This window comes from Eptatretus burgeri, chromosome 14, assembly GCF_056783735.1.
Source record: "Eptatretus burgeri isolate ZD-2024b chromosome 14, Ebu_testis_v1, whole genome shotgun sequence".
NCBI lineage: Eukaryota > Metazoa > Chordata > Myxini > Myxiniformes > Myxinidae > Eptatretus > Eptatretus burgeri.
The window spans coordinates 47,761,899-47,773,449 of NC_140974.1; the positions used below are offsets into that span (position 1 = coordinate 47,761,899).

Here is an 11,551-nt window from a genome sequence, read left to right on the forward strand (position 1 = left end):
TTTACAAAACCCCCCCATCCACTTTCTCAACAATCCTCTAGAAGAAGTCTTTTCTTTCAAGCTTCTAGGTCTCACTATCTGCCATGACCTTTCCTGGAAAAGTCACATTTCCAACCTCGCCTCAAAAGCCAGTCGCCGACTGGGAATCCTCCGTCGTGCTAAGTCCTTCCTCGGCCCTCTTGAGCTCCTGACCACTTACAAAGCTTTTGTCCGTAGCCTGATGGAGTACTGCTCTCCCCTCTGGGCTGGTGCTCCTGCCTCCCACCTTTCTCGGCTTCACGCTGTCAAAACCAGGGCATTTAAGATCATCGGCATCTCCCGCAATGAAGCTGAGTCTTTGGGCCTCTCACTCAATCACCGCAGGTTGGTCGGTGGTCTTTCTGTCTTCTACCGACTCCTCTCCAGCCTTGCCCCCCTGCTCTCTCTGCGATTTGTCCCCACCACATTTCCACAGGGCGCTCAAGGTCCGCCAACAACCCCCTTCTGGTAAAACTACCAAAATCACGAATCACTGCTCATCTTCCTCTTTCATTCCTCTTTTTTCCCGCCTTTGGAATAAACTTCCTCACTCTATTCTTTCCCATTCTTCCCTCCAGGCTTTCAAAACAGCTGTTCACCACCACCTCTTATCTTCCCCTATCCAAATCCTCGATCGATCTTTTCTACCCCCAATAATCCACCCAAGCCCACTTCCTTCATTTCTCCTGCTTTCGTTCCTGAAAGTCCTTGTAATGTCCATCTTCTCTTCGCCATGTTCCCCGTCCCATCCCCATCCCTCTCCCTTCCACAGTTCACCTAATGTGTCTGTTCCCCACTGTTTTGTCCCTTCCACTCCCGCCCCTCTTGTCTCATGCCTCCTTGCTGTGAGTTGTGTGTTCGCTCTCATACGAGCCTCGACCAAGGTATACAAAAAAAACAAAAAAAAAAAAAACTTATTCACAGCGTAGCCGAACATGAGAGCCATACGGCGAGTACGTCATAAAATTTTCAGCATGCTTGAAATTTCACGACATACGAGACGTACCACGAAATATGACAGCGTACTTCATCGTTTTTCAGCGTGCTCTTAACGTATACACAACTTACCCATAACGTATTCGACATGTGCCAGCTTGGTTCGGCAAATTTTTCATAGGTCGGCATACGCTGGCTAAATCGTCAAGGTGTGACTGCGATGTTGACACTTTCAATTTTCAGGCGGTTATGATTTAAATCGGCGTGCGGCAAGTTTTTAACAGGCTATGCCACGAGTTCGTCGGTGATACGTGCAGCACGCTATGCTTAAGTTAAACTATCGTTGGGCATAGGATGTGAACGCCGACAACAGGCGAAGCATTCGTTGGTATGTTATCTATAAGACAACGAAACGTTCTGTTCCCGTTACTAATATGTTATGCATACGACCAACACGTTATGAATACGACCAAAACTTTGAAAATACATCAAAATTTCACCGTATGCCAACGTTTTACATACATTTTTATACGTTGCCGTTGCTGGCTAAATTGTCAAGGTGTGACAGCGCCTTAAGATCCTCGTCCTCTTAATGATGACGTCATAAAACGAATACGACATCATTGTGATGCATCAGGTTTGAGATAAATTATCTGTGCTAATGCCTGGCTTGATTCCCGCAAACTAAATTCAAACAGCTTGCCTAGTTTCGGAGATAATGGCATAGGCGATTTCCATTAGCAGCGATATTATGACGTCAACTTTTTTTCTAGGAAGAATTTCCAAAATCTGAGATAGTTACTGCCTGCGCGTGGGCTTTCTGCGTATACATGGCAAGTTTCACGAAGATCCGATGAAAACTATGGGTTGTGAAACAAAAAATGTCAAAAAATAGGAATGACGTCATAAAAATTGATATAACATCATAGTGATGTATAAAATGTGCGGTAATTCATCTGTGCAAATGCTCTGTTCGATTTCCGCTAACAGAATTCAAAAAGCTTGCCTCGTTTCTGAGATAATTTTTTTGGCGATTTCCATTAGCGGAGATATTTTGACGTCATAACTTTTTTTTAGGAGGAATTTTCAAAATCGGAGATGGTTACTGTCTGCACGTGGGCTGTTCTGCGTATACATGGCAAGTTTCACGAAGATCCGATGAAAACTCTGGGTTGTGAAACAAAAAATGTCAAAAAATAGGAATGACGTCATAAAAATTGATATGACATCATAGTGATGTATCATATGTGCGGTAATTCATCTCTGCTAATGCCCTGTTCGATTCCCGCAAACAGAATTCAAAAAGCTTGCCGAGTTTCGGAGATAATTTTTTCGGTGATTTCCATTAGCGGAGATATTTTGACGTCATAACTTTTTTTCTCGGAGGAATTTTCAAAATCGGAGATGGTTACTGTCTGCGCACGTATGTATGTATATATATATATATATATATATATATATATATATATATATATATATATATATATATATATATATATATATATATATATATATATATATATATATATGCCAAGTTTCAGGAAGTTTCGATGAAAACTGTAGGCTGTGAAACAAAAAAGTCCACAAGAAGAAGATGAAGAACAACAACGTGAGTAAAGGCGCTGTCACACCTTGACGATTTAGCCAGCAATGGCAACGTATAAAAATGTATGTAAAACGTTGGCGTATGCTGAAATTTTGATGTTTTTTTTTAAAGTTTTGGTCGTATTCATAACGTGTTGGTGGTATGCATAACATATTAGTGAATGGCACAGAACGTTTCGTTGTCTTATAGATAACATACCAACGAATGCTGAACCTGCTGTCGGCGTTCACAACCTATGCCCAACGATAGTTTAACTTAGGCATAGCGTGCTGCACGTATCGCCAACGAACTCGTGGCGTAGCCTGTTAAAAACCTGCCGCTCGCCGATTTAAATCATAACCGCCTGAAAATTGAAAGTGTCAACCACGCAGTCACACCTTGACGATTTAGCCAGCGTATGCCGACCTATGAAAAATTTGCCGAACCAAGCTGGCACATGTCGAATACGTTATGGGTAAGTTGTGTATACGTTAAGAGCACGCTGAAAAAGGATGAAGTACGCTGTCATATTTCGTGGTACGTTTAGTACGTCATGAAATTTAAAGCATGCTGAAAATTTTACGACGTATTCGCCGTATGGCTCTCACGTTCCGCTACGCTGGGAATAAGTTGTAGGCACAATATGCGATCGTTGACACACGTCGACACAAGTTCCTTGTAAGTTACTCATAAGTCGAAACACGTCGAGGACATGTTTAGCATACCCGAAACTTATTTTCTCCGTCAAGCACATTTTCTTTTTTTCTCCTTGGTTCCGTGAAGGCACGGGACGAAATATCTGAAGTTGTTGTTGTTGTTGTTTTTATTTTTTATTTATTTATTTTTTTAAAAGTCTATCACGAATTTTAAAATATTGTTACGAATTTGGAATTCGATTGCACATAACATACAGGTTCCTTTAGTCAGCTATGTCGATAAGTGCATGCTCCCTCGATAGCTCACCTTCCATTGTTTAAATGTTCAGAAATCGATTAGATGTGCTGCAGATCGATTTAATAGTTAGTGAATGAACAATGGAGACATTCCTCCCTCTCTTCGGTGAAGAGGAAAAAGAATCCTGCCGTCCCGTGACTCATGAGGTCAACAACTCCCTTCCACCCGTGGCTGAGCGGGGGATGGAGCACGAGGGCATGAGTCATGAGTCACGCCGGGGAGCGGGGGAAGGGCCGGAGAAGGATAAGGACGAGATCCTTTCTTTGAAGGGAGAGTAAGCTTTTTGCTTCGGCAGAGAGTTGTCGTTCGGCAGACCTTCGGCTTCTGTTTGGCTCAGGAGAGCTTTTTGCTTCAAGCTGCTTTGTTTTGGAAGGAAGTTGAGCCGGTTCCTTGGCCCGAGCTGCGAGTGGTGGCTTCTTCTTCTTGGTTTGTGGAGCTCTTTGTTCTCCATTTTGGTTCCCGGCTTGGTGCGACTCATCGACCTCTTCTTGGAGGTGGTTCCTCGGGGAAGCGACGCATCGACGGGAAGGATGGGTGCCTCGTCTCACCAGCATATGTTGAGAAGCGCGGGAGGATTCGCTGGAGCTCGAGAAGGATCGCGGCTCGGCGATTGGATCCAGTTTGCTCTTGCTGGAGCCTGGGTCTGAACTTGAAGACCACACGAGGTGGAGAGGTTCGAGATAGGTTCTGGGTTTCAGCTCACCTCTCCTCCGAGCTGGAGCTCGTTATTAAAGGCCTCTGCCACCATTTCTTGTGTGTGTGTGTGTGTGTGTGTGTGTGTGTGTGTGTGTGTGTGTGTGTGCGTACGTGTGTCCGTGGGCCTGTCTAATAAGTAGGAACTGCTGTTAAGTGCAAGTGACTGTACATAACAAGTAGACAGTTGTAGTTCTTTTGTCGTGCCTTTGTTGCTTGTAAAATTGCATACGTGTTTTGCCTTGTTTAATTGTATACGTGCTTTATTATAATAAATGTTCTTGGCTATTGGTTAGACGGGTGAATGTAAACCTGTTCGTTGCGTCCATTCCCTCATTGAACTGCCCCATCTTGCACTCGGAATATAGTTGGTTTTTAAATAGCCGGTAAAGTAATCGGGTCCAACGGGACTGCGCGTTAATACCCCGCTTGGTTATCCCAAAAGGAAGCGAGCTGCTAAAGCGGCTCGTTTCCAAGCGGTCCCGTTGAGGTACAACCTCTCAGTAACTTACCCACGCAAATAATTAGGTAAATCGAAGATTTGGCGATCGGACCCTGTAGCGCAGGTAGAGTGCGGACAAGGTTGTGGTGTGATTACAAACCCACCCATGAATGGTTTCCGGCGTTGATCCGGAAAGCCACGACTGGATTGTCCGTTCGGTGGGCGAAGCGACCGCTATTGTTTAGACGGGGTGGTTTGCACGCTGACCGGCGGGATACCACAACAATATATTCGGACATTTGCTTTTAAGTTTCGATGTCGACGTGACAATATCCTCAAACGGAAAATATTCACAGAGGAGGAACTAAGAATAAGACATTAGCAAACTGAAGAGGCAATCGGACGTGACGTAACGGTACGTGACGAAATATCGGAAGTTATTGTTTTTTTTATTTTTTAAAAACGCTGCCAATACACCATTATAGGGTAGCTGTAAATTAGAAACACGTTCAAGTAAGTTCTGTAGTCGTCCGGAAGACGTCAATCAAATACGTCTACATACGTCAATATGCGTTGGAGGCACGTTACACATAGGTTCAAAGCACGTTACTCATTGGTTAGAAATAAGTTTTGGATACGCTAAGCATTACTTCGACGAGTTTCGACTTATGAGTAACTTACAAGTAACGTGCCTCGACGTGTGTCAACGATCGTTTGACGTGCCTACAATACGTTACTCGTAGGTTATAAATAAGTTTCGGGTACGCTAATCATTACCTCGCCGTGTTTCAACTAATGAGTAACTTACAAGTAACGTGTGTCGACATGTGTCAACGATCGCATAACGTGCCTACAACTTATGGCCAGCGCAGCGGAACGTGTGAGTCATACGCTGGCATACGTCGTAAAATTTTAAGCATGCTAAAATTTGAGGACAACCGCAAAGTACAATGATGAAAGCTAGTGTACTACGACATATGGCAGTGTTTTTCAGTGTGCTCTTAACGTATACAAAACTTACCCATAACGTATTCGACGTGTGCCAGCGTTTTTGACAAATTTTTCATAAGTCGGCATACGCTGGCTAAATCGTCAAGGTGTGACAGCGCCTTAAGACTTAGAGATCCTCGACGAGGATCTAAAAATTATCAGATCCAGATCCGGATTCAGATATTCACCAAAATCTAATCATTTCGTCTGTGTCACATACCCAAGCTCTCCACAACATTTTGTCAAAATCTGTCCACAACTTTTTGAGATATTTTGTTCACAAACAAACAAACAAACAAACAACCAGACAGACAGAGGTGAAAACATAACCTCCATCCATTTTGGGTGGCGGAGGTAATTACATGATAAATAGTAGATATCCCTGCCATCTTTGGCCTCCCAACCCCCATCACTTTATCCTTGACAATTACTGTATAACTACCTGGGAATCCAAGACACATGACATTATTTCCTATACCCCAAACCGAAAGGTTTCATTGAAAGGGTCTGCTCATGGAGTTTCATAGCAGGGGAACCAAATAGTCTGATGATGAAGTGTTACCATATAGAGCATGACTGTTTGTTTATAATACGATCAGGGGTTTAAGCAAGTGACCTCTTCTTCATTTCCATTACAAAGAACATACAAAACGTACATTTGAATTACGAAGAACATATGACAACATACAAAGCTTTCATCAGCAGCTTAATGGAGTACTGCTCTCCCCTCTGGGCTGGTGCCCCTGCCTCTCACCTTTCCCAGCTTCATGCTGTGGAAACCAAGGCAATTAGGATCATTGGTATCTCCCGCAATGAGGACGAGCCATTGGGTCTCTCACTCTCTCACCGCAGGCAGGTCAGTGGTCTTTCTGTCTTCTCCTGTCTCCTCTCCAGTCTCGCCCCCCCCGCTCTATCTGCGATATGTCCCCCCCTACCCCCCATATTTCCGCAGGGTGCTCGAGGTCCACCACCAACCCCCTTTTGGTAAAACTACCAAAATCAAGAATCACTGCTCACCTTCACTCTTTCATTCCACTTTTTGCCAACCTTTGGAATAAACTCCCATACTCTCTTCAATCCCACTCTTCTCTCGAGGTCTGCAAAACAGCTGTTCACCACCACCTCTTATCTTTCCCCATCCAAAATCATGATCTTTTCTACCTCCATTAATCCACCCCAAACCCACCTCCTTCAAATTCCCTGCTTTCCTTCCTGAAAGTCCCTGTCGTGTCTATCTTGTTTACCCCGTGTACCTCGCCCTATTCCTCTCCCTTCCACAGATCTTCTCGTGTCTCTGTTCCACACTGTTTTTCCTTCCCTCTCCCGCCCCTCTTGTCTCATGTTCCCCTTGTTGTACTTTCTGTGCGTTAGCTCTCATACGAGCTTCGGCAGTAATACAAAATAAACAAATAAATCAATACACAAGAATGACCGCACTGTGGTCACAACCTGCGATAAAATCTGGAAACAGGCCAATTGGGAAACACGCATTTAAAGCACTCTTAAAAGGTGAACAGCACGATTGGGAAACATACATTTAATGTGCTGATAAAAGATTAACTCGACACTTCTCTTCCATGGCAGCCTCCACCACAGATATATCACAATGAGTCGATTCATCACACGGTCAAGGATTGTTTAACCTCAATTTAGGGCCATTCAAAAATTACGTAACACTTTGTTTTTGTTTGTTGTAATTTCTGCAACTTATCACTTGATTATGTAATGTAACAATTGATTATATAACATAGCGTAACACCTAATTATCATGTGTTCTGATGTACTGTGCCTTCTGGCGGGCTTGATTAAACCTCACTATTATTCGATATATGATTGGATTTTTCGGGGTTCCTCATCATGATTAACACTCAAGTCAAACAAAGCCAATGGAAATCTGACGCAACAAACCCGTACAGCATACATAATCAGCATACAGAGGACTCCAGGCCTAATGTGTGACTACAGGCCTAATGTGTGACTACAGGCCTAATGTGTGACTACAGGCCTAATGTGTGACTTCAGGCCTAATGTGTGACTACAGGCCTAATGTGTGACTTCAGGCCTAATGTGTGACTACAGGCCTAATGTGTGACTTCAGGCCTAATGTGTGACTACAGGCCTAATGTGTGACTTCAGGCCTAATGTGTGACTACAGGCCTAATGTGTGACTTCAGGCCTAATGTGTGACTACAGGCCTAATGTGTGACTACAGGCCTAATGTGTGACTACAGGCCTAAGCTGACTAGAAAACTAAGATGGCGGCCATATAATTTTGTTTCGGTGAAATGGTGGGTGGAGTCAAGTGACCAATGTAGGTGTGGTCTGGCAGATGTCCGACCAATGGGTGCACATTTCAAAAATTGAACCCCCAACATGAACCCAACAACAACAATGCTTAGATCTCATAGACCTGCGACATTACGCAGGTAAAAGAGTTGCATTTAGAAAATTGGTCAACCACTTCACCCGCTCTCCAACCACACGTGCGCGTACACACACGCACACACACACACACACACACACACACACACACACACACACACACACACACACACACACACACACACACACACACACACACACACACACACACACACCAGACTAGAAACGCTCCGTTGTACATGTAAGGTGATGATGAAAACAATGTTAGGTTTTACCATATGCTTAATGCAGTCACGTGATACATCCTCTGCAAGTATAATTAACTGCATAGCTACATGGTGTCGGTTGGTAGAGATTGGTGGTGACTTCATTTCAAAACATAATCTCATCATATCGAGTGTCATCGTTAAGTTTCATCATGGAGTTACATTGTGTTCAACTCTTCCTCTGAAGCCTCGCTTTTCCATCTTTTCCCTCTACCAAGTGAACCGTGCTAGTTTACGTATCACTGTGCATGGCAGGATGAGTAGTAGTAGTAGGACTATATGGCATTTCATCCCTCCATCAACTTGCATTCTTCTTTCCCCATTTTATGTCCTGCTCGTCATTGCTGGCGTTTTTACCCTGCACCTACTGTGCACAGCAACATTCACAGAATCACAGTACGTGTACAGGAGGTTTCAGCAAAGCACAGCACGGCTTACCTTGGGGTGCAAAATGGCAACCGTGGAGTTAAAAGTACGTACCAAGAATTAATCTAGAGAAGAAAAAAATTGTCTGTACCTGGGCATCAGCAGGCAGGGCAGCGAAGTGGAATGAGAGAAGTAGGAGGAGCAGGAGAAAGTATAATTGGAGTCGAACACCTCCACTAGGTTTCATGATCTGCGTCAGATGGAACCAAACCACCATGTTTTTGTGCCTTTGGCTCATTCTCCACTTTCTCGTTATGAATTTCCTGCTTTTGTGATCACTCTGGGCGTCGAGATCGAGGGTCTTGGGGGGACGACGGTTATGATTCGTTTCTCTGGTCGTTCTTACTCTTTCTGCCCTTGGTCACGCCGGTTATGTTTATCGGACAGACCTCTAATTGATCGAGGCTGGGCTATGTGCCCCCTTGTCATGCCAGATTGAATTCTGTGCTCTGTCTGTATACCGTTCTGGACGGAGTCCACACACTGTGCCATGCAGCTTATAGGCTCTGTGTCGTGACTCCTTTCCTCTGTAGCGTGGCAGCGGAACTCGGTGCTTAGTGCAGACCGGGGCTTTGTGCGCTGCACACTGATGGTACGACATTGTGCTGCACATTGATATAGAAAAAGTGAGAACAAATACTATATGTCTTTCATGTTTCAAATTGGGTATAGCATTTAATCATTATTTGTGTGTATGTATATATATATATATATATATATATATATATATATATATATATATATATATATATATATATATATATATATACATATATGTTTACAGCAGCAAGATGGTCAATAGATTCGCACACTCACCTCTAAGCTGTCTCGCCTGGGTTTGAATCTCGATCCAGCTATAAACTGCTGTCCCAGTGTTTCACAGGCAGGGTAATTGCTCAATATGTGTGTCGTCCCTCAGATGGACGTTAATCTGGGCGTCCCATTGTGCTATGCCTGGTGTTGGCTTAATGGTTAGGGTGGTGGGCTTTGGATCCTTGGGTCCTGAGTTCAAATCCCGCTCAGCTGTTGAATTAACACCAGGTGGGGTTAACTCAGCCTGTCATCCTTCCGAGGTCGGCGAAATGAGTGCCAGCATGCTGGTATCCTGTGTCGTAGTGGCGACCCGTCCAGGATTGTGCCCAATAGCCAAGGAGACTGCTTCGGCAGCACCAACGCTCTGCACAGAGTATGGTCCCAATCTCCTCCTCCTCCAATGTGCTGGCATTAGTTGGTGGACTTTGAGATCTCACGGTGTCCTTTGTGAAGAGGAGGCGCACTATCGCCAGCACCCTGAACTAATTCCAAATTCCTGCCCCAACTACTGCTGGGAAGGTAATGACAAACCACACAGTATAACTCTGGCCAAGAAACTGCCTTGGCAACACCAACGCTCGTTAGTATGACACAACACCATGCCACACTCGCACACCAGTATGGTACATATCATTACCATCATGTTTACAGATCAGATTTGCTATACTGTCCCATATAACAACGATGTGTAAAGTCTTACATGCCAAGTTATTGAGAGTTTCTCAGATTCTCTGACTTGCTTCTCCTTGAAGCATTTAAACAGCTTTGGCATTGCACGGATATTTCAACAATGCAACACTGTGTATAAATAATATATCCTTGGAGAAGCTGCTATTTTGCAATAAAATGGATCCATTGCTGGAAATAATTCCTCAACGACTTGCATCAGCACTTGTAGTCTAATATTACTGCCGCACCCATCAGCACATTACTGAACTCGTTGATGGTTTAGACGTGTCTTCCATTATATGCGCTCCTCAAACATGGAACTTGTAGTCGAGCACAAGATGAAACCAAAAAATTGTTCATTTCATCACTCAAAGTGTTGTTAGACGTATGTTGTACCCCTCGAGGAGATCCAGAGATCTTGATCCAACAGTGAAGGATGATTAACAACAAGGAATTTCAACCTCACAATGATCATGCAGAAGTAGTTAGCATGAAATATACTCTAATTTAAAGCAAAATCTCCTTTCGGGAAAGTTCGATTTCTGACTCAGAAGTACTTGGTGAACCGAAGGGGCTCTTCCCTCTCACCAATGGCATCTGCAGCCTTACATCGTTCTGTTGGGTATTATATCTAGTGTGACTATTACTATGATGTCTATTAAATGTTTTTAATACTTTGCTCTACAAAGTAGTTGTTGTTTTATGTGTTGGTTGACTTCCACACTCAAGTAGTCAAGTGGCATCTTGACCAGGTCATTAAAAATCTTGATGGACTCGTGTCACCCACCTGGTTGAATAATCACTTAACACCATGGTCTGGTTGATTTATCGATCTAGTCTTGACTGCTCTGACATTTTTAACCCATTTGTTTCTTCCCAGGTCAACCGAATAAACATGAGCTCCAAAAGAGTTTCCCTGATTCTGTTGAATCTCGATTTTCACTCCAGCCCGTTCTGTGGCTCGTCTTCCACCAAATCCATGCTATTTCCTACAGATACTACCCTTGATCTTTTATGTCGTCTAGTTCTCTTATATTAGATGTCCTACACATACTACCCTTGATATGTTACATTGAGGCCGTCACCCTGAGGCCATGAATCTGCTGATGTGAACCCATGTCTGCGGTTGTGGATCAACAGTTTGGAGAGATTCTGGGTTGAAAGGTCGAAACCTTTATTAAGAAGGAAATCCACCTGATAATCCAGGCGATCTGAAATACTACCAGACTAACCCCCAGATTATTGTATTGGTGAATGTATCGACGAAACGTCCTATTTGTGAAAAATCAGGGTGACACTTTTCAGACGGTTCTGGAATCCCAACCTGACTAGACAGCTCAAAGGGGAGTACGCTGCCTCTGAGCCACCCGACAGCTC

The 11,551-nt window shown here is 43.8% G+C and overlaps 1 protein-coding gene across 1 annotated transcript in view; it reads right to left on the bottom strand.

The window, feature by feature from the left end:
• The window catches only part of OLFML2A (olfactomedin like 2A), a 63,191-nt gene extending 54,000 nt beyond the window's left edge, over positions 1-9,191 (bottom strand). The window contains exon 1 of the mRNA XM_085854727.1: positions 8,784-9,191. Coding sequence (XP_085710853.1) covers positions 8,784-8,930 — 147 coding nt within the window. The 5' untranslated portion in view covers positions 8,931-9,191. The remainder of the gene's footprint in view (positions 1-8,783) is intronic.
• Positions 9,192-11,551: the final 2,360 nt, after the last annotated feature.